The sequence below is a fragment of the Helicoverpa zea genome, chromosome 23, assembly GCF_022581195.2.
Source record: "Helicoverpa zea isolate HzStark_Cry1AcR chromosome 23, ilHelZeax1.1, whole genome shotgun sequence".
NCBI lineage: Eukaryota > Metazoa > Arthropoda > Insecta > Lepidoptera > Noctuidae > Helicoverpa > Helicoverpa zea.
The window spans coordinates 2,015,966-2,040,134 of NC_061474.1; the positions used below are offsets into that span (position 1 = coordinate 2,015,966).

Sequence of the window (24,169 nt, forward strand, 5' to 3'; positions counted from 1 at the left end):
CAGTGTTTTTTAGTACTATTCGATTATAAATGTACGATTCGATTTTTATTCGCATTTTTTAAAGACTTGTCTATTCAGCATTTTTGGCATTTGACAAGTAATGAAAATAATTTATGGCAACACAGAGTTCTGCTGTCGTGAAGTTCGTAACATGTGATGTTTCGTGAAAAGTGTTAATTTTTTACGAAAAACCTTTTTTAAATAACCGTAGTGCATCTTAAAAGAGTGAAAAACATTCGTTTGTGTTGTACGTGCAGTGTTTATTGTGTTAAAAGTGTTAGAATATCTAAACAAAAATTACATGGATAAAGCCGTCACCTGAGGTTGTAAAGGTTAGTGCTTTTTTCATCTGTTGTTTGTCTTAAAATAGATTTCTGTGCGGGTCGCAATGATATTTCAGTTTTGTTTGTGTAACGCCTTCATGTGACTTTTCAGTTCTTTCATGAGACCTTGAACTAGAAATCCATCAGAGTGCCGTGAATCTGTGATCAAGGTTAGGTTCGCGCGGGCGAATCATCTCGCATAATCATTGTTTATTTCTCTCATTTTGATTACAAACTCGAAAGGTTTCATTAAAAATGCTATCAAAACGCATAAGAGCGTCACTTTGTTCGATTAAAAGTGTATATGCATGCGAGAAATGCAAAAATCTGGTTCCGTGAACCTAACCTAAAAACGCGATTGTATTTAGTGCAGTTTTTTTTGCAAGTACAGCGAAACGATGGATTAACCGTTATCTGGTTGGTGTGCGCGTATAATTACGGGTATTGGAAGTAAGTGAAGCTGTTGAGTACATTTAGAGCAGAAATTGATGCGGTCACGTGAAATTATTTCAGTTTTACACATGGTTTGACAGCTAGGCGAGATTATTTTGGTCCTTATCGCTGACGACGGTTGGCATGGTTAGTATTTGGCGTAAAATTTGAGATAAATTTCACTAGTCTGTTTATCTTTAAAGTAAAATGTGAGTGTGAATTGGCAAAATAATGATGAGATGTTTGTTTTTGTGGCTAAAAGTAAGGTAAATGTGTTACATTTAAAATAGATAACATTGAAAGGCCATGTTGTTAAAATAGTCACATTTGACCTTAGGGTCTAGCAAACTGTGTGTGTTTCCTGTCTATTTTATTTTCCTAATTTGTTGATAAGAAAAAAATAAGTTGTTTTTACATTGAAACAAAAAAAATTGTAATTCACTAAAATATCCACTTTTATGAGCAAAACATTGGTTAAGTTTTCTGTAAATATGTACCTAACTGGTATGCATGGTATTTTCAGAGCCAGTTAAAATGATTTTCAAACTGCATGTTAAAAAGTTAACACATTTGTTTATGGTGTTTAGTTAGGTTAAGTTACACATGTTCAATTGATAACAGATAAGTAAGATTTTCAACGAGCCTGAATTGAACAAAATTAACATTAAAAAAGAGGTTCAAAATGAGATAAGTTTCCAATTTCTGTACCCATTACATAGAAAATAAAAACGGGGTTTGTAAACATTAAATAATAATAAAATTTGATTAGGTGTGTCCGTGGCTAGATATTTCTTAAACAATACTTCCTATAAGCAATCTAATAAAGTTTTCAGTAAACCAATTTAATATTGGACATTAAATCTTCCCCAAATCTTATTATTATTAGAAATTATTGCTCTTATCGCAATTAGGAATCCTTTTAAAGAAATAAAATAACTATGCTTCACATTACACCTTTTTGCACATAGTTGAAATTATATGGGTGTTATATTTTATACCTATAGTATAGTTATATTAGTTTGGGTCTGCTTAATACCTTTTGCATGACGTAAATAAAGATGACTAAATGTTGTTAGATCTTGTGGTCTGTTTTATTTTGAATAAATGATAAAATTAATAATATCATTATTAACCCCATAGATGTGCAATTTACATACAATTTACACATTAGAATTCAGATGCTTATGTTTTATGCCATAAACTCAAATGATTCATTTTTACACCATAAAAAGTTCATCAACCTTTTCGCATGAGAAAAGTTATTTCATAACAAGTCTAGCTGTTTCCGATACGATCTTAAGTTTGCACAAAAACAAAGGATTATACGTACCAACAGTTAATTTATTCAAATGATTCAACGGAAGGACAGAAACTTGAGAAGTTAGAATATGGAATGTAAATAAGGCTATATTTACATGTTAAATGTTTTCCTTTAATTTTGGCTTAGTTTAGCAGTTCCTTTACCTTGATTGTTTTAATTAATTGTTGGATTTTATTTCCTTAAGTATGTCAAAGAAGCTTCTTTGTAAATTACTTTTTTTTGTATTGCATTTGTCTGATAATCTGTTGCTTTAGCTCTATTCAACTTGATTTTGATTAAAAAAAAACTGAATAATTTCAGTTATATTTGAGAACTCAATTTTCAAATATAACTTGTAAGTAGGTCACAAGTATTTCAGTTAGCCTTTGAACTGTAAAAAAAATAATCAAAAGAAACCATTGATGGTTTTGCCAAATGATAACAAAAACTTGAAGGTCTCAATAGATATTTGAAGTTTGTTATTGAGCTACATTTTTTTTGTAGTAAGATATGACAATAGGCATCATCGTCTTTACCTAAAACTTATTTTATCTTCTTCAAGAATAATTCTCAATATGGCTATATGGAACCTTTTTATTAGTTCTTTGGTGATAACACTTTTTAAATGAGGTCACAGTGTTTGTGTTCACAGTGTCTGTTTGAGAGTTATTGTTGCCAAGGAAGGGTAAATGCTTTATGTCTTGGTTCCTATCAATTATTCCCAATCTTATGTTGAAATATACCTATTGTACCCCAGACTTTCCCATCTTGATAATTGATATGCTTTATCTGAAGTAATTCTAGTTGAATTGAATTTTATTAGGATAGTCTTGATGCTTCTAGTTGAGAAGTACCTATATATTATATTATTTTTACGTTTATTTCATGTTTTCTTCTCAGAAAATATTCAATGCCCAAGGTCTCACTTGTAAAGCCCCTTAACTGACGAGTTTACCTGATGTTTATCTCATGAGAAATTACTGTCGAATCAGAATATTCTGTTTAATTTATTCTTAATATTTTGGGAAGTAGATTCCCAGAATAGAATTTCCATAGCAGTCCACTGCTGGACATAGGCCTCTCCAAGTGCACGCCACTGAGATCGATTTTCGGCTGCTTATTACACTTAGCTAAATTATTATTATAGCAATATAACGAAAATCATACCATACCTTGAATATATTTACAGCATAACTCCTAGAATAAAAAGTACATTAATTTTTTTTTTTTGAATATTTTACAGTAGTTTTCAGTTTTTTTTTTGGGTTTGCTTTAAGTTGTTTATGTTAATTGACAGCTTGACAAGTGAGTCAGCTGTTGTATGTCAAATATCAATGTCTTACCGGCCAGTAATTTCAAATAATAGTTGAGTTTCATTGCACTATGTTTTAAAAAAATGGTGATTCATTTTATTATTGTTGCACTTTTTGTTGATATTACAACATCTTATCATGTTATTAAAATTACTTAGGAATATTATTGATTGGGTTATACATGAATCATATTTTTCATCATCTATTTTTATCAGACAAAATTGTAAATTCATATCTACTGATGTTAGATGGAAGATACTTTGGAACTTTACACCCACATTCTGTGAGAGATACTTCGTGCACCTGGAAAAAAAAAAACTTTGGCCTTCCCCAATTAATGCACTATCTAACTGCCTCGTTGGTCTAGTGGTCGCAAGCGCGGCTGCTGTGCTCGAGGTCTCGGGTTCGATTCCCGGGTCGGGCCGAAATCGCTTTGTGGGTTTTCTTAAACTTTCACAAAGCAGCCCGTAGTCTGGAAGTTGGTGATTGATTCACCCGTGCATCGGAGAGCACGTAAATGTCGGTCCTGCGCCTGATCTCTCTCCGGTCGTGTCGGATTGCCGTCCCATCGGGTTATGAGAGTGAAGAAATAGGGAGTGCACCTGTGTCTGCGCAAATGCTTGTGCACTATAATATGTCCTGCGCAGCTGACTGATCTCCTTAAGTGAGAACAGCCGCCGTGGCCGAAATCGGCCGTGGACGCCATTATTACTATCTAACACATACATTTTTTCAAATCAGACCAATGGATCCTGAGATTAGAATTGTCTAGCATACAAACATCTTTACAGTAACGTAGAAGTATTTATATGTTACAGCCTTTTTTTTTCCATTTATAAGTTCTGAGATAACAATTTGTTATCAAAAGTATTTTATCCAAAGACTCATTTAATTTAATTATTTAACTTACAACAATAGAGTTACAAATAAACCATTAAAAAAGCTACATCTAGTATGTGGGATTTGATATGCTAAACTGCTGACCCATTTAAAAGGTACCTACTATAAAATACTATAAAATTACATAACACTTTCTGCATACAAGACAGTAATTTTACTCAAGCCAAGCAAATAAAAGTTAATGTCTGCAGCTGTGTCAATAAGCATTATTTCCAATTGTTTCTATGTCTATAACGGCCAGTTTCTTCATCAAAAGTTAAAGTTAAAGTAATGTCTAAAGAAAAAGTAACGGTCAAATACGTTTTTTCAAGGCTAAAGTGACAGCAAAACTAATGGAAAAATTGAATTTGACCGTTACTTTTACTTTAGAGATTACTTTGACTTTTACTTTGGCTTTAACTTTTGATGAAGAAACTGGCTGTAAGTCAAGTAAAAGTAACTTTTCTTGAAAGAAAAAGATGTGTTGCATGTTCCCCGCAGCTTGAAAACAGGTAACCTATATTTTTTTCAGTCTGTAGATTATCTAACTTCATTATTTTCAGTATCGTGAAAGAAACGTGATTTTTAACTGACTTCAAAAAAGTAGGTTCCCATTTTGACCTGTATGTTTGTTTGTGGTCGATTGTCTCACATGTGATAGCACAGTGCTTATATTGGTCAGACTTAGGACAAGGTTTTAGGTAGGTATATATATGTATTTATGTTTTTAACCCTTCATGCAACTTGCAATTGTTGTGTTTTTTTATCACACTTCAGCTTAAATCTTTACAGATGAAAGCATTATGTAAGAAATACAAAGTTAATGTGATTAGGTACGACACACCCGATATAAGTTACAAATAACGAGTATAATTCGACTTTTCAGTACCTACTTACGTCAATTTCTGTATGTTAAAACTACAAAATAATTCATAAATTTCTGGGTCACTCGTTCACTATTGGACAGTTGCATATCAGTCTCCGTCTGACATTGATCTTGAAAAGTTTATCAACCCGTGACGTTGACGTCTGCATAATAAATTATTGAGTCAATATGGCGCTCATTTATAAGGACATTGGTGCTGTCATGATTTGTTGACTGTCGCAAAATGGTTGGGTGGTGTCATCTTTACTAATGTTCTTAAGCTGAAGAACTTGAAACTACTCAATTGATTTTTTTAAATGTTGCAGGGTTAGATAATCCATTTATAAATAAAGGTTATTACATTACTCCGCGCAATTCTATAGCGGAGTACGTAGTTCCTACGGGAAGCGGCTGTAAACAGTGCCGGAAGCTGGTTTTAAATATTTAAGACCTATATTAGTTCTTGTCAAATAAATTTGTCCTATCGACTGCTAGTATTTGTGACACAAAATGTACATAGGTAGAAACAAGACACTGCGATGCGACTCACTTCCCAGGCCCTATGTTATTCGATGTGAAGTACGCTCGGTCATCATCTCCCGAGCCTTTTCCCAATTATGTTGTTGTCGGCTTCCAGTCTAACCGGATGCAGCTAAATACCAGTTTTTTACAAGTAGCGACTGTCTATTTGACCTCCTCAATCCAGTTACCCGGCCAACCCTTTGGTTAATCTGGTGTCTGACTTACTGGCTTCTAACGACTGCCAAGGATGTTCAGCCGTGAAGTAGGTACCTACACTCGGTACAGATTGAAAAACTCATGCTGGGCACAAACAAATAAGACCATGTAATTCCTCCTTACCTTGTTACTACTGGCTTCTGATATTTGCAGCACATTCATTGTGTATCGTCAATTCGTCATTTCGTTACGTAATTTGTCACGCGCATCGGTTTTCGAAGACGTTACGTAGTTTCGAACAGGGAGCAAGATTTTTCCGTGAACCCGTGCGGGGCGCTTTTAGGTGTTAGTAATGTACAGCCGGAGACTTATTGGTTAAGCCACTGTTCCTAATTTACCCCTATTAAGCAATTGGTCTATAATATTTGAAGATCAGTAAAAAAAATCCTTACTCATAATATCAAATATAAAATTGTTTACTGTGTTTGTCTGTCGCGCGTTCACGCCAAAACTACTGAACCGTTTAAAAATTGTTGGTACACAGATAAGTCAAAAGAAATCCGAGATCCTGAGAAACCGAGGGGAACAGCTAATATTGAATAAACGTAAGGATTAACATTCACGACTTCTTTGGATCAAACCTTTGTGGAGTACGAGTATCCGGTACACATGTTGGAATTCTTGTTTAATAAAATCGTGTAATCTTGCGACTGTTAAACGATAAAATCGCTAAGATATGAAAGTGGTTCAATCGTTAATGTCTTCTACTGTACTTGCATACCTCTTCATTTACAGTATGGATGCCTTTTGATATTTGATATCCGGGTCATCTGATCGGCAGGACCTATAAATGGGGCCTTAAAGATTGTATATTTGATATTTAGCGATATTGCTGAGTAGGTAAATGCATCTGTGTTAGTGCATGCATGGTTCAATTTCTGAATGTAACCAATAGTTTTATCACGTCAAAATTGACGGAATTCTGACGAGTGTATCAATATGGCGGATATCAACTACTTATATTATACATAAGACATCAATTACTTTTCACATTTACGAAAATATTAACTTGATCGACGGTTGCAGTAATGGCAATCATAAACATAACAGAAATACCTAAATGGCCAAGCATGTTAAGTAATACGCATATTCAGTCAGTTTACCAAAGTGATGTTATACAATAAGAAAGAGTTTGTTGTTCGAGAATTAGTTTGTCACGCCGAAATGGCTTCATCATATCGTCAAAATAGGTATGTCATATAATTAACACGTCACACATAATATCGGTCAATAAAATTCGTACTAGAGCCATCTTTTTGCTGATTAATTATTATCTAAATTGCGATAATAATATGCATTTTAGTGACAAACAAAACAATGAACTCGTTCATTCAAAGAAATATCATAGACACGTCATCAGGTAGCTTAGATGTTATCGACACAAGACGCGTTGTTATAAAAAGTAATATGATAACCTACATTTGTGACAACATGTTGTTTCTTGCTTCATTTCCAAACTATTTTTGCGGACAAACTAACTCCCCTTAACATGTGACCAATCACCAGTCGGCGAAAACGGACAGTCCTTTGTCCTTGTCCTTTTTCCCAACTATGCTGGGGTAGGCTTCCAGTCTAACCGGATGTAGCTGAGTACCAGTGCTTTACAAGGAGCGACTGCCCTATCTGACCCCCTCAACCCAGTTACCCAGGCAACCCAATACCTTATAATTCTTAAAATTGAAAAAACTGGCCAATGGCAAGTCAGACTTTCGCGCGAAGGGTTACGTACCCCCCTAAAATATTAATTATATCCTAGAGTCCAGTAATTGTTATAATGGGAACAAAAATACATAATCACTGAATATTTAAGTTGTCTAGCCATCATGGCTTCCGAGATAAAGACGGACAACGAAGTCTTAGTAACCCTACAAAATACAATCTCAAAATGTCCACGCATCCTCCCGTTTTGATAGTCCACTAGAGAAACAAAACACATAGAAAGGAAATATGTAACGGTAATGTTCTATATAAATAAGTGATCTCTTATATAAAAATATTCCCATGACATTCAGCGACACGGAAAATGGATTAATTCCTGACTGGCCTATTTCGCAAGCCAGCCAGGAAGTGGTAGACAGCTTGTCATATCTATTTTTCATTCTATATCTGTGGTTTGCACAATAACCTCGTTGGCTGTCACACTGCTTGCATTAGTTGTTTTTTTAATGTAAAGTATATTGTTAAAAGATCCGATCATGATCTAAAGTTACTTTCAAGGCGAATTTGATAGTTGTGCATCATTGGAATATTGTGTCTATAATATTCTTGATTATGTTCAATGCTGTAGTTTGCGAATAGAAGTACTAAGTTTTTTATAACAAATAACCTGTTTACCGCAGTTTTACTCGCTTCGTAAGGCGACTGACTACTTGCAGTACTTTTTACTAGGTCAAAATATAGGTCATGAAAATCACAAAATAGTATTTTCGTTAAAACTCGTTTTTAGTAAGTAGATAGGAATACATATCTTCATGCTTTATTAGGTACACCAATTTTTGAGATTAGTTACCCCAGCCCATCTCACAGCTTCCTTCATCTCCAAAGGTCTCTATAATATCACTCAGTATACTTAGTATAGTCATAAATTAAGCAAATATTTTCTTCTTCCGCAGACATGGAGTCGCATATCCTAAACACGTATCATCAGGCACGATTCCGTCCCATCGGACACAAGATCCTTCGAATGAAGAGTGACTCCCTATCTTCAGAAAGCAGCTGCAACCAGAACAGCCCAGAGTACCCTCAGATCAGCGTGCCCCAACAGAGGCATTCCGTCGACAGCAATGGCGATTGGTCGTGTCAAAAACAGACTGTAAGTATAGAAGTTTTGCTTTATTGAAGGAAAAGTTATAGTTTAAATCGTTTCGCTTATCGATGTTAACACATTTCAGATGAATATAACACAATCAAGTCAAGACACTAGTTCAGACGACGATAGTTCCGGTCTTGAAGAAAGTATGGAAGACTTGGATGAAAATGGAATGCAAGATAACGCAGATGATAGTGGCGAGGAGCTTGGAGACGCTATAGTAGTACACGAAGTCAACGTCGACGATGATGATGAAATAATCGATGTCGATGACGATACAGAAGTTGTGCATTCTAACTCACACTACAACGTTCAAGTAACCGGATCGAATAGCGTAGAAGATAATTCATTAGTAGAAGGCCACGATTATGACGTCATCACTGTTTATGAAGTCAACCCTGATCTAGATTTAATCGAAGCTTCCTCAGACGATGATAGAGATGTAGATTATGCAATCAGTGAAAAAGACATAGATGCGGACTGCGTAAACGGTGACGATAGCAGCTATAGAGAAGTCAATTATCAAGAACGCAACACGATAAGCCAAGATGGTCTAGATATTAATTTAGACGCACCAGTAGTTTCAAATGTCGATGAATATTTCATAAAGAATAACAACAATGAACACATACTAGACACAGATGGGCCCGTTGTAAAAGACGTAGACGAATATTTCATAAAGGACAAAGGCAAGGAACCGATACCTGTACCAAATATCGACGACTTTCTAATAAAACACAAGTTACCTGAAGAAGAGAGCACACAGTTTCATATACCTGTTCCTATTCCTAATGTAGAAGAATTCCTTGACAATGAAATAAAAAAAGATGTGGAAGAAGCTCCGACGGTTGAATCTGAACCCGAACCAGAAATTCCAGAAAACCCCGCTGATGTTTCAATAAACGAGTCTGATTTAGAAGTTTTGCCCAACATCGAAGAATTAAAGAGATATCTATTAGAAGACATGACATACACAAAATTCAGGCACATACAAAAGTCATGTTCAGTCCCACAGTCGCCTATGCAAAACATTTGCATGGACATCGATGACGTCAAAACATGTATGAGCTTCGAAGACTTGAATTTAGACCTCTCTGATCTAGCCTTTGACAATGACAAGGATAAATCAGAGAATGCCAACAAAAGTGATGACATACCACGAACACTAACTGATGAGGATGTTAACAGCTTCTTAATAACCAACAAAACTGAACCTAAAGATGAACCAGAGGAAGATGATTTAAGTCACCAAGATATGGAAATTGAACGGCCACTTGAAGCTACTATTGAAACTATACCACCAGTTTACGTACCGCCACTAAAACGGACATCCACACCTATTCCAACGGTCTTAGATTTCTGCATAGAGAAAACATCAGTCAAGAAGGAGAATTCAACGGCAGATGTAAAGGGTGAACCAGAAGACTTTGTCGACGTGGAGTCTTGCAACGATACCGTCATACCTGTTCTCGAAGCGAATAACTTAAACTCTTTACTGGAACAGTTTGAAGCTACTGAGAAACTAAATACCAAGAAAAAGGTGATTCCAGTAGTTAAAACTGAGGATCCAAAGCTGAAGAGTTTCAACAAGAATGCTTTGACGAACGGTATGAGGCTTCAAGACGCAGGAGTGCAGCTAAACAAGAATAAAATGCGGCAAATACTGGTAAGTATCTTAAAGGTTTGTTTGGTCCTCAGATGAAGTTAAAGGACACATTCAATCCCAATACGTTATTACAGATGCCGACGCCAATTAACAGTACCGTCAGGCGGTCACAAAGTCCCGTCCATTCGGACCACGACTACTGCTCATCGAAAAAGCGACACAGTCTGCCCAACCTCAAGGGAGGGCAGAGTCTTCTCAAACCCGAAGTGTTGTCTAGCAATAGCCGAATACTAAACTCCAGACATAGGTCGTGTAAAAGCAAAAAAGTAGTGTACCATCTCAGTAGTGACGAGGAAACTGACAATAACGCTAAAAACAAAAAAGTGACAAAACCAGACGATATAGACGCTAAAAAGAAGACTAGTGTAAAGCCGAGTGTAAAACCGCCAGTGCAGTCGAACTGTCGTAAAAAACTGTCCCCACCCCACAGTGCGCCCGATAGTTTTAAAGATAAATCCAACAGTTCTGTGATGATCAAAAGTGCTTCTAAAGCGAGTGATAATTGTAGTCAAAATTCTAACGGTAGCATTAAGTTAACTATTAAAAATAAATCTGAAGTTATACTAAACTGTGATCACGTAGACTCTCAGAAAGATAAAAATATAGACAAGTGTAAAAATAGTGTTAGTGATAAAACGAACAATGTAGTAAAACAGGAAAAAAATATAAAAGAATTAGATAGGAACAAAGGTAAAGTTGTAAATAATGTAGAGACTGTTTCTGTAAAGGAAGAACCCCGTCCGAAAAATGAAAACTTTTATACAGCACTGTTTAGTAATAAGCAAGACGTTCAGATACCTCAAGCCATGCAGCCCAAGACGGAGAAGAGGCCGTTTGACGATGAACTGAACAAGTGCATGCTTGAGGTCGCTATTAAAAAGGAGGCTGAACAACCTCTCAAGAAAAAGAAACTTAATCTGCAAGAGTATAAATTAAGGAGAGGCGTCTGTTCGAATAACAGTTCTGCGACAGTGAGTCCCGAGGCTATATTCCCAGACATGCCTAGTCCTTTACTTGACAAAGCTGTCAAATGTCCCATAACACAGACCCCCCCCAACGGCTTACAAAATACAACCGACAAAGTGAACAACGAACAATCATTCTTCGACCCAATCAAAGAGGCTTCTAGAAAAATACTGATGAATACAAAGAAACAAAAGGCTGAGGCTATGAGGAAACGAGACGAAGATATAGTCATGAGTAAGATACCTAAAGTCGAGAATTTGGAATTGCAACCGTTGATAAGTGATGCTGAGATGATGAAAATCGTTGGAATGACGCAACCAGAAATTTTGCCACTACCTGTAGTTAACGAAAAGCCGCAATTGTCAGCTGATTATGAAGAAATTATTCTCGTCAGTGTAGGAACGAATACCGATGATAATATGTTTAGCCACATTGAAGAACCTGTTGAAAGAGTGATTAAAGCTACATCTCCGACAGTTGACTCCAAATCTCTCATCAATTTCAAGATAAAGAAATCTGATCATGTACTGAAACAAAATGTATTTGATAACGTTAAAAGAGACAAGCGGAGTCCTATTGACGAGAAGAAACACCCTGATATAAAAATAGACAAAGAACGATTCAAAGATATAACGGCAACATTGAAAAGTGTGGAAAAACAGGTCGAGACTAAGATAATGAGCAATTCCTTGTTCTCTAGTATCCAAGATGTAGTAATGAAGAAAGCTCCTGAAGAAGTAGTTGAGAAACCTAATGAAAGACACTCTAAACCCAGATCGCCTACAGAGAAAAGAGATTTCAGGTTTGCAAAGACGACTATAGTCAGAGAATACGATCCTAAAGCTGAACACGGGGAAGATAAAGTTATTCTTCATTTAGGGAAGCACAGAAGCAAACCAGGCTGTTCTAGCATGGTCGTGCAAACCGATTCATTGCCCGAATTTGCCGAACTACCAATCTTAGCCATGCCTAAAGAAATCCCAGTGACGAGAAAACGAAATGACAGTGACATGTCTCTGTCATCCAGCGATGGCAGCCCGTCACGTAATACTGACGAAAGTCCTGTTAAAACAAAACCAGATGATAGAGTGTCCAAATCTAAGGAAGTGAGAACAGAACGAACGGAAGCAAAAGAAAAGAGATCTAAATCGAGAGAGCGTTACGATTCTAAGTATAGACGGAGATCGAGGTCCATATCTCGTGGGCGCAGAAGACGTTCGCGATCTCGCAGTCGCTCTAGATCCCGCGGTCGCTTCAGGAGATACAGAAGATCTGACTCTCCTTACAAGAGGAAACGTAGGTCCAGATCTCCGTACCATAAGAGAAGGTCACCTTCAGTCAGACGCGATCGTTCAAACCGATCCAGGTCCCGTTCAAGACCTGCTGAGGCTCGGTCGAAGAGTCCTGTTGCCAAGAAGACGAAAGCCAGTCCTCACGCGAATGGCAATGATCGGAAAGTAGCTAAGTCTATGACCCCACCATTGCGGAAACCAACGATTTCTGAAAGCTCAGATTCGTCGACTAGGTAAGCACTTTTGTATCCCTGTTTTAGAATCTTGTAAGTATGACAAACATGTGTAAGCTTGCCCTAATTTTAATAGTCTCCTGGCGAGATTGTCATCATTTTATTTTTATTATTTGAACCACATGTGGTAATTAGTAAAATACATTTTGATATCGTCTGGTCACACAAAAATGGCCGAATGTATACATGGCTATACTTATATTGCTTAGGGTTAGTGACGTATTTAAAATTGCTGCCGACTTTCTAAAATGTTTTTTCCCTATGTATTGAATATGAATGTTTGGTTCTTCCTAGGTTTATATTAAATAGATTTCATAAGTACCTACTTTTTCATATCTGATCTTATGAGAAAACAATCTTGTTGGTCATGATTCCTCTCCATAATAATAATTGTCATTCCGTAAAGTTATCTTAGATAGGCACAAAATAAGCAAATGTGGAAGATAATATATTAAAATGTGCAGGTAAAACTATTGCATATTCAATGTAGCTTCTGGGAAACTGGGGACTATTTCGCGCATCCGGATAAGAAGTACCTAACGGGCCAACACTGGAATCATTTCTCAAATCTATCGATTGAGATCTTCAGTTTCATAATATTCAGTATTTATGGAATTTTTCTATGTTTTTACCTTAGTCAGAACATAGAAACACTTCACATTTTACAACTTACAAGGCTGTAGGTATTCTAACCGACGTGTTTTTATAGACTAGTGATGTCATTATGATTAATATAATAATTATAGGTGCGTAACTGTCTGCGGTTATCGTATCTTTTGTTGTTGTTTTTTAGGCAGTATGTATACATAATTGCGTTCTAAATTATTATCTTTTTCCTAATTAGTTACTCTGTTTTGTAAACATGTACAAAGGTAAACACTTTCAGACACAAATGGCCTTACTACAAAAACTTTAACAACTGTTTTACACTTGTCTAAAAAAAATGTGTCTCCAAAATGAACCTTATGTCAACGTCATAATTTGACATTTTTTTAGTCAAGTCTTAAACTGACGTTAAAAAGTTTTTGTGGTAAGATGGTTAAACATTAACATATTTGTTGATAAAAACAAATGTTCGAAACAGTCACTATGCCATCAGTAAAGGATTTTTCAGGGAAATATACTTACATTTCTTTTTTATTAAAAGTTAAGATAATAATGACACACACCGCTGTTTTTGTCGCTTGGTTTCATTAGATTCGGAGCCTTCAAGGTAAAACATAAGAAAAATGTTTCTTCTTTTGTATATTACTTTAAAACAAAGATACGATAAAATAATCTATTTAGATACACAGGTATTAATTTCTAGTATCTAAATAGATACACAGGTATTAATTTCTAGTATGTATTATTTTATCGTAATCTAGGAACTCATAACTCAGAAAATAATGCCGAAATATAAAAAAAAGAAGCCATTCCAAGTTGTCCTGATTGCGACATCTTGTGCAATGAGGGTGGCGACTCATGATTCACGTGGTTTAGTCTCGAGGGTACAAATCTTATTCAAAAGGTTAATTCCAAATGGCTTCGTTGTGCAATCATTTGCTGACGAAATTATTTGTATGGAAAGCCATTTTGTTTTTTAACTTAAAAACATGTTTTTAGGGAAATAACAAATTATTATTATTTTAAATGTGATTTCATTGTAGTTTCGTGTTATTAGGCATACCATATTTTTTTCACTTTTCCACGGTTCAGACAGAGAAAAGTGGGGGAGGTACATGTTTTTACAGAAGATAAAATTTTGTAGCTTATTTTAAACAGTCTAAAAATCCTTCAGTGTTTTCTGTTGTGTAAGTGTTTATATGGGTAAATTTAGCAATAACCCTTAACAAAAAATACTCTACAACTAACAGGGTCCATAATATTATGGGTTTGTTCCCACTAGTTCTACTGCTTAGTTCTACCGTAGAACTAATGGGAACTTTTTTTCCCACTAGTTCTACTATTTGAGGTGTAACAAAATAGTAGAACTAGTGGGAATTATGGTGTTTATTGGTATTCCCACTAGTTCCACTGAACATTGGCAGTAGAACTAATGGGACATAATTTTGTTCTACTAGACAGAAGAAGTACAGTTGACAGCCGATAGTTGTGATTTTTTTTAGAGCTCAAAATCGATAGCAGTCAGAATAGCTTAGATTTTTTTCATTACTTTCAACAAAAATCTAATGTTTTTCTTTATATAAGTACTAGGATAGCAGAAATGAAGAGGAGCTAGTTAATCTTTTTGTTCTTTTGATTTTTAAAAACCACCATTGTGGTGGTGTTTGACACATTGATTAAAAAAAAAACACACTAAAGTTAGTTTAGTTAAAAGGTTCTTCTAACCTACAGACAGACAGACATGTGTTGCTGGGGAGTTTGTTGCGCCACTTCTTCTTTCCAGCAAAAACACATAGGAAGTGGTGAAGGGTGGGCGTTTTGGGGGCTGTCTATTGTAAATTCCTGACGTTCAAAAAGTGCTGTCTTGCAGCCAAGTTTGAATAAATGATTTTTGATTTTTTGATTTTGATTTTTGATTTTGTTAGTTTGATGTGAGTGTTATGTTTGGAACTAACAGTCTTAATACAAAAGTTAAACATCTGTTGAACATTTGTCTAAAAATAGTGTGGCTACAAAAGGGACCTTAGTTCAACGTCGTTTGACATTTTTAGACAAGTGTTCAACAGACTATTAAAAGTTTTTGTGGTACGACGGTAAATGTCCGAATTATTTTGTAATTTTTTAAGTGTGTTTTTTAAAACGATTATTTTTGTTTGATACTAGCTTCTGCCAGCGGTTTCACCCGCATCCCGTGGGAACTACTTCCCGTACCGGGATAAAAAGTAGCCTATAGCCTTCCTCGATAAATGGGCTATCTAACACTGAAAGAAATTTTCAAATCGGACCAGTTGTTCCTGAGATTAGCGCGTTCAAACAAACAAACAAACTCTTCAGTTTTATAATATTAGTATAGATTTTTTTGCCTAAATCATAGGGCTGCAGTTCAAATAGCCAGTCCCTTCAAAGTTATTTTTGCGTTATTGTATACTTACATTCCTATTCAATGTGTATTATTATAAACAATGTCTTTTAATTAGCATTAGCAGTGTTGTAGATGAATATCAATGTCTGATTTTAAACACCACCTAGCTCCTCTTCATTTCTGCTGTCCTAGTACTTTTATAAAGAAAAACATTTATTTTTTGTTGAAATTCATGAAAAAAATCTAAGTTATTCCGACTGCTATCGATTTTGAGCTCTGATAAAAATCACAACTACAGATAACCACCCACGGGCCACGGACACGGCGAGATGTCACCCAGGCGCGTCGACTGTACTTCTTCTATCTAGTAGAACAAAATGTCCCATTAGTTCTACTGCAAATGTTCAGTGGAACTAGTGGGAATACCAATAAAAACCATAATTCCCACTAGTTCTACTATTTTGTTACACCTCAATTAGTAGAACTAGTGGGAAAAAAAGTTCCCACTAGTTCTACGGTAGAACTAAGCAGTAGAACTAGTGGGAACAAACCATATTATGAACCTAGCTTTAAAGCCCCTTGTAACATCATTGGAACATTATGGTATGCAAATGCAAATAAATATGAATATGAATAACTATCAACTCTCCTTACCTTTGTGATCTAATCACCATTTTAATCACCGTATAACTATTACAGCTCATCATCATCGTCTTCTTCGTCCGGATCCAGTTCATCAGGCACGTCCAGGAAGTCGCGAGGATCCTGCAGCCCTTATAAGAGGGATGAGCTTTATAACAAGAAGGGGTATAGGAGTTATAGCTCTGATGACAGGTAAGGAATTTTTTGTAGTTTGTTATATTTTTTACTATGTGAATCTATTACGTATTTTATTCGAAAAATAAGGACTTTCTTCAAGACATTTGTTTTATTGCAACACTGGCTTTTGCCGGCGGTGTCATACGCTTTCTGTTGAAACTACTCCGCGCACCCAGGTAAAAAGTACTCTACATGTTTTCTGATGTTTAAGCTACATACATTAACGTCAAGTTTCATCGAAATCTGTGTGCCAGTTAAAAAGTACCAAACTTACTCACACTTGCTGTGAATACTCTGTAGTATTTTTGTTTACATTTCTTTGAAATGTAATAATCTACAAAATTGTCAACTATTATAATTTCATCTAACGATTTCTCTCTAAAATGCTATCATTATGTCAAGAAAGACTTTCTGAAGTTATGTCAGTTTGTTCAAAGGACCTGTCTTTTTCAGGGAAAGTAACACCCCAGTGGAAGAACGTCGCATAGTGTTCGTGGGGCGATTGGAGAAGGATGTTACCAAGGTGACGTTGAGGAACCAGTTCTGCAAGTTCGGACCTGTGCTCGAAGTGCGGTTACATAGCAAGGAGGATGGGTAAGATTGCTACATTGACTTAATAGAGAAAAAACCTCAACCTCTTATCCGTTTGCCAGATTTTCCTGCTTGTCTCGATTTCATCTTAAGGATATCTCAAAGAGACCGCTCTTAGCGATATGACCGCCCATTATGTCCAATACTTAAATTGTTTTACCATAAATATAAAGTACTAGCTTCTGCCAGCGGTTTCACCCGCATCCCGTGGGAACTACTTCCCGTACCGGGATAAAAAGCCCCCGTAGGGGGTAGCCTATAGCCTTCCTCGATAAATGGGCTATCTAACACTGAAATAAATTTTCAAATCGGACCAGTAGTTCCTGAGATTAGCGCGTTCAAACAAACAAACAAACTCTTCAGCTTTATAATATTAGTATAGATAGTATAGATTATAAAGCATCTATCTATTTATTATTACAATGAAAGTGGTATTTCAATATTTGCTAGATATGATTGCATTTCGGGATAAATATGTATTCTTACTAATTCTTTCATGGGAAAAATAAAGCTTAAGAATTGCTTGAAAGAACTTTCTTAGCTTTTATTACATAGCAAAAAATCGAAGTCATACATAGACATCAGTAAAACAAAACTGATACCAATTAATCAATCTATTATCATCCAGTTCTCGCTACGGCTTCGTGACGTACCAGCGCGCTAGAGACGCGTGGTCGGCCGTGGAAGCCGCCTCCACCTTCCCGCAGTACGACGTGGGCTTCGGAGGCAGGAGAGCATTCTGCAGGCAGAGCTATGCTGATCTTGGTAAGATATATTTATTTACTAGCTAGGGGTTTCAGACGCGTTAAGAGGAGACTACTTTAATGCACATGGATTGAGCTGCCTGCCCATGTCCAAGAATTTTTGAAATCGTACTGGTGACTCGAGAGATAAAAGCACCAAACAAGCAATCAAAACAAACCTTTTAGCATCGATGTGGCTGCATGAGTTGCTTTACTGATTTTTAATCATAATCATTTATTTCTGTCAACATGTGTGTACATAGACAATGTTGATAATGCTTTAACACTGTAAAGATTTTTGGCCATTATAAGAGCATTTAAATCTACTTCAGGGAAGTCCTAATAGAATACTGTTTCCCCATTTACAGATGGACTGGAAGCCAAATACACGGAAAGCGTGTTCCACGGCCAAACAGCGCCTCCAATCCGCAGAGACGACGACATGTCCTTCGAACAGATGCTTCTAGAAATGAAGAAGAAACTCAGCCAACGCAAGAACGAATTGAAACGCCCAGATGATCCCAAGCCTTGACAGTTACTTAAACTTGGCCGGGCACTCATCATGGCTCTCTCAGTGACATTTGTCAAAGTGACAGTGACAGTTGGCTTAATCTAGCAAAGGCGCGAATCGTATTCAGCCTCAGTGACAGTGACAGTGATTAGTTAGGCTGTGCAGTGATTGTGTTTAAGACGCTGGCTTCTGATTAAAAAGGTTTTTCGGTAAGCACTACATTTAGTATCCTAACAATTACCTCGGTAGAACTTTCAGTCATAGTGTAAGCAATTTAGTATGACTAAAATGATTAAAAATGTATGTATACATGATGATATTACGTACTGATTGACATTCTTACGGCTATGTATACCTTGTCAATTTATTTAAATTGTTTCAGCTCATTATGTATATTTAAAAAAAAAGAGTGAGATTATGATATGAATTAGGATTTACAACCGAATTATTCATGAAATTCTTATTACATTTTGTCGTATTATGTTTCGAATGATCGTCTGTGTTCAACATCTTTGGTTTACTTGGGTGCGTGCAATGACAGCGCCTGTCAAGGATGACAGCTGTCAAAGTGACAGTTACCTAGATGTGCAATCAAAAGACAATGTTGTGTTGCGTTAAAAATTGCTCATTTCTTGTGGCATCTGATGGAGGCGTACCATTATGGCTATATTGAGTGTTATGATTAAAAAGATTATTTTTCATAGTGGTACGAATTCGCGAGATGTCACAGCTCTTTCATTACCGTTTTGTTGTAGTTAATTAGTTTATAATTTAGTTGAATTACCTCATGTATGTAAATATTTGATTGTTTATTTGCTCTGTAAATAATATGTTACGTTTCGGCGCTATTTTTCCGATATTTTAATCTGATTTAATCTTTTGAGAAGGGAGTAGACCATGGATTTACGAAGCAAGCTTTATAGACAGGAGATGGGGTTATCTGAAATCACTACTTTTAAGTTATGAGAGTCCATGAAATGTATACCTACCTAAAGTTTATGACCAATAATTATTGTGCGAACTCGCCCTTTTGCGCAGTTTGCGCACAGGTTGCGCAGTATGCGCAAATTCTGATTGGGTGAGGTTGAACTCTTGGTCTTTGCTCTGATTGGCTATCTTATCAAATACGATTGCCACCTAACCACACAAGCCATGTCTTAGCAAATATTTTCTCTGAACCATAAAATAACCACTGCCAATTTGTCAACGATTAAGTTGAAAGTATTTAATTTCCAAATATAGCAAAGAGTTTAATTAATGGTTTTTGACTTCAAATTGATGTACTTGAATATTGTTGTCTATCATACGCACTATAAGGTGTTACAACAAGAAGGTACCTATTTAATTCTTATTAGCATGTTTTAAATCTCAATTGTATCACCTGTGACTATCATTCAAACGATCGTGTTACAATCATGTACAAGATTTATAATAATTACTGATCTATCAAATACGGAACATTGATTAACATTGGTATGGAAAGGATTCACAAAATATTGCATTAAACGACTGTGCAGACGTAGACATAGGTAGACTTCATCCATGGAATATAAAATGCTGGGACCATTAGGAGAAAAAAATCTCTTGCCTATAACATTTACGTAATTCATTACAGAATTAGTTTCATGATATTATATTTTCTTTTTGTGACCAAAATATGAAAATGTTATGATTGCGCAAAGTTGCGCATTTTGCGCAACATACAGCGCTAATTTTGCGCAAACGTGATGACATCTTGCATCCATTGAACTTGAAGAGTAACAAAAATATGTAAATAATTTTTCGTGTTGCCTACTTGTAAAGTTTGTATGTATTTAATTACTGTTACCACTACTTTATCTTCTACATATACTTTGCTTGTATACAGCGAAAATAATTAAACTCAAGCTTCATAAAGAATGATATAGAATTGAACATCTCTTACTAAAAATCAAAATATTAACGAGAAAGATAATAATGCTATCTCCATTTACTCAGGAAAATATGAAAAAAATATCCTAATTTCTACAAATATACAAGAAAGCTTTCAAAAATGCAATTAGTTTTGTAAACAAAGCTTCCAATGAGATTGAAAGTGCCAAAATTAGACAAAAACTATACTGTTCCTATTATGATAATGGATTGACTAGCCAATAGATACACACATTTAGACCAGTTAAGAATACACTACAGAAGGATGATGATTATATGGATAAATAAAGAAACCAAAAAAGGTAAAAATTTTAAGCAACAGTCTGTATGAGTACATGTACTGAAGTTGTGTAACATTTTAACAAGTACTGGCTTTTGTCCGTGGTTTCACCCGCGTTCGAGATTACTGATTCCCGTAGCCTAACCAGGTATAAGCTTACAATTTTCAGCTAAAACGGTTCAGCCATTCCCAAACTATCTTCTCAAGATTACCTTTTGGATGTTTTAGTATTTGCTTCGTAGTAACAGTTCTTCATAATTTATATCATTTATTGGTTTCATTTGTTATCCATATTTTGAACCACTTCTTATATAAACAGCTCGTTTTTACCAAATTCGAGGAGTTAATCATTGCCTAAACTCTGCACGACTTTCAGCTAGTTTTTATGTATACAATTTTGTATCATACAACATAGCTATGAAATCTTAACAATCTGGGGACTGACATATAAATAAACAGTCGAAGTTTGTAGCAAGGAATAAGTCCTGTTAGCCCAAATTTTCTAAGACATGATCCATAACTTTTGATGCTTGTACAGTTTGTTAATAACCAATTTAATTAATGTTACTATACTATCGTTTTTTCGTATATTTGTCTAGACCAATTTCTACTGTAAGTATATGCGAGCCTCTAAGCAAAAAGGCGCTATGTAGCCTAAGTAAGTCACGTTTAGTTTCAATAAAAATAGAGATATGCTGAAATTTTCTTTTAACATAGATGTTGCCAAAGGAATTGTAATAAATACTTGATAAATAACAATATAATTCTGTTTTTTTATTCCACAAATTCATTTTAACCAATTTTTGTTGATAACAACACTTTCAAGTAAGCTTAGAGTTGCCAGTGTAGAAAAACAGCAATTAGATTGATTTTCAAATCTAGTCAATGTTACTAGATTATATTTTTGTTTTATCTTTGTGGTGATAATTTATTTAAACGTAAAGTTAAGCGTATTTTAATGGTTTTAAGTTTAAAGATTTTATTTCATAGTTTCTATCGACTAGCGAGGTTTTCAAAATGGCGACTAAAACTTAATAGAAATGAGGTTTAATCAGTTTTCTTATTATTAAAATTGGTCTTCAATTAATACGTTTTGTTTTTTGTAACTATATGTGTTTTAAGTTCCACTAGTACTGTAATTTATTTCCGAATCTTGTTCCACCGACAGTGTGAAATCAACTTTATTTTCTTTGTGTTAAGGTTAAAATTATATCGCTTTGTGTGTCAAGTTTGCCATACACTAATATTCATGGACCTCGAAAAATATTGCAAATGAAACTCGACTTCATTTTGTGGTGACACTGACATTTTCGACAGATTTGAACGCACAGATTACAAAAAATTGATATATAAGCTAAGGGATTTAGTATTTTATTTCTGTGAACTCTAAAACAAGTCCTTAATCTTTCGATTGTATGTATAGACTATGTATTTATTTATGTATGTCATCCGCTTTGCACATCCCACGGTAAATTGACAAGTGTATGGCCAACTTTACACAGGTCATTCCTTAGAGTAATAAAAGTTATTAGACCACTCTTATCTACACTGGATATAAGTAATAAAATACGTTATCCGTTTTAGAACACCATGTTTTTTTTTCTTGAGGCTCATTCCCGCCAAATTTTGACAGCTGTCATTACGCCCGCGTATTTTTTTTTGTCATAGTAAAGTAAGCTCTAAGGAATGATAAGTAACGTAAATAAAAAGACTATATAGTACATAATTTTGTACGTATTTTTAAATTAAATCAGCTAAACGAGTCATTACGAACATAGAATCAATACTCTTTAAAATTAAGATCATGGCTTTGTAGCATTTAGGAATTGTTAAGATTACGTTAGGGAAATGAAATTTTCGTTTTGTATGACATTATGTAGTAGTGTACATCATGATTTCGTTTTGTGACTAATATTCTGATATTAAACAGTTTTGTGTAACAATTTTATACATCTCTGTTTTATAAATCTTAATTGTTAGATCATAAGATTTAAAAGTATGTGAAAAATGATAAATTGACCTTAATTACATTCATTATAATCTGTGGCGCTGGTTGTACAAAAAATAAATTAATTTTTAATGTTATAAAATTATAAAAAAACACATTAGCGCCATAGACAATTATGACTTACCATTGGAACAAACAGTTCCTAATTTTCTTTAAAATGACTTGTTATCCAAAATTATGGGAATTGATTATTAGAATGAAATTATACCCGTATTTGAAAGCACATAAGGTTGATTATTGAACGAAGTTTTAGAAAGTTAGGTTGGTATTCTAAGCTGTTTTTAAACACGGGTGTATTTTCGCTTGGCTTGAATCTTATTGCTTGTGAATAGAGTCGAAAATCGTACGGATTCACACTACGGGGTTGTAGTACATATTATAAAAGTCCAACATAGTGTTGATAGTACATAGTGAGAATGTTTTATACATAATGCTGTTGATAAATAAAAGTATTTTGGACATAATTTTTAGTTCATTTATTAGTAGCTTTATACCTACCTACTGGTCACACTGCTTCAACCGTTATAAATAATGATTATTATTTAAACAAAAATATTATTTCTACATTCAATAAAAAAAGGCTGACACTACGACTTCGACAAAGGTATTATAGAACAATTTCACTGCCACCCGCTAGATGGCGTTACCTAAAGCTCGAAAGAAGGCTGTTAACTAAGTGTAGGGTTTTACATGGTACAAGATAGATGGCGCTGTATCGAAAGCTTCAATCACAATAAAGATGGCGCTTATAGACGGGGAGCCCTTGAAGTTTTGGGAGTTACTCGAAAGCGTATGACAAATACCTCTACGATAATACAAGCCCTGACAGCCCGTTCAATAAGAACCACCTTTCATATCAATTACAAAAAATAGCGCATTCGTTCAAAATTCCAATTTGAGTTTTAAAACTAAAAGATTTTTTTTTTGATATATTTTCTCATAAATGCCTAGTCATCAAATCTTACATACAATTTGTCTGACTTAAATAATTAACGATTTTACAGAATAAACACCACTGAATAGTACCTAGATATGAAAATAAATTCATTTATAGAGCCTATCTAGTTTTCCAATATTAATTAGTGTTTATGTATTTACCTCTTCTACAAATTATGCTAATAAATTCATAGTGCAGTTTGCCCTTACACGGATACCGCTAGGAGCAATTAGTTAGGTCACAATGTTGCTTGCAATTATTTCAATGAAGTCGACAAGTACCTAGTAAATTAACACAATGTACTAAGTCCAGGCAGTTACTACCTAACACTCGTAGACTGCCTACCAGTACCTACCTTTTGCATAGAAACTACCTAGGTACTCCTAGTCCTACTTACAAAAGTTTGGTAGTGAATTACCCAATCTTGTTCTGTCTGGGTACCTAATGCAGGGATTTGAGGGTCTACGTAGTTATATGTGTGCTTATTTACTAAATTAAATTACTATATTCACTGTGAGGTCCCTGCTCTATTTCACATGAAGAAAAATGTATCAAAGATGTTATCTTTTTCTTAAAAAATTAATA

General features: G+C 35.1%; 1 protein-coding gene across 1 annotated transcript; it reads left to right on the forward strand.

Annotated features, from left to right (window-relative positions):
• The first annotated feature begins 143 nt into the window (after positions 1-143).
• Positions 144-23,111, forward strand: LOC124641774. The gene is made up of 8 exons (XM_047179972.1): positions 144-332; positions 8,463-8,662; positions 8,742-10,325; positions 10,400-12,816; positions 16,484-16,618; positions 17,057-17,197; positions 17,823-17,959; positions 18,306-23,111. Exons 2-8 carry the CDS (start codon positions 8,465-8,467, stop codon positions 18,467-18,469), a joined length of 4,776 nt encoding a protein of 1,591 aa, XP_047035928.1. The 5' UTR covers positions 144-332; positions 8,463-8,464; the 3' UTR covers positions 18,470-23,111.
• The last annotated feature ends 1,058 nt before the right edge of the window (positions 23,112-24,169 follow it).

Bases quoted from the DNA above. Each gene is read 5' to 3' on its own strand.
- LOC124641774 (XM_047179972.1), top strand. From the start codon at position 8,465: ATGGAGTCGCATATCCTAAACACGTATCATCAGGCACGATTCCGTCCC. The intron at 8,663-8,741 runs GTAAGTATAGAA...AACACATTTCAG, and splicing joins GGTCGTGTCAAAAACAGACT to ATGAATATAACACAATCAAG. The intron at 17,960-18,305 runs GTAAGATATATT...CCCCATTTACAG, and splicing joins GCAGAGCTATGCTGATCTTG to ATGGACTGGAAGCCAAATAC.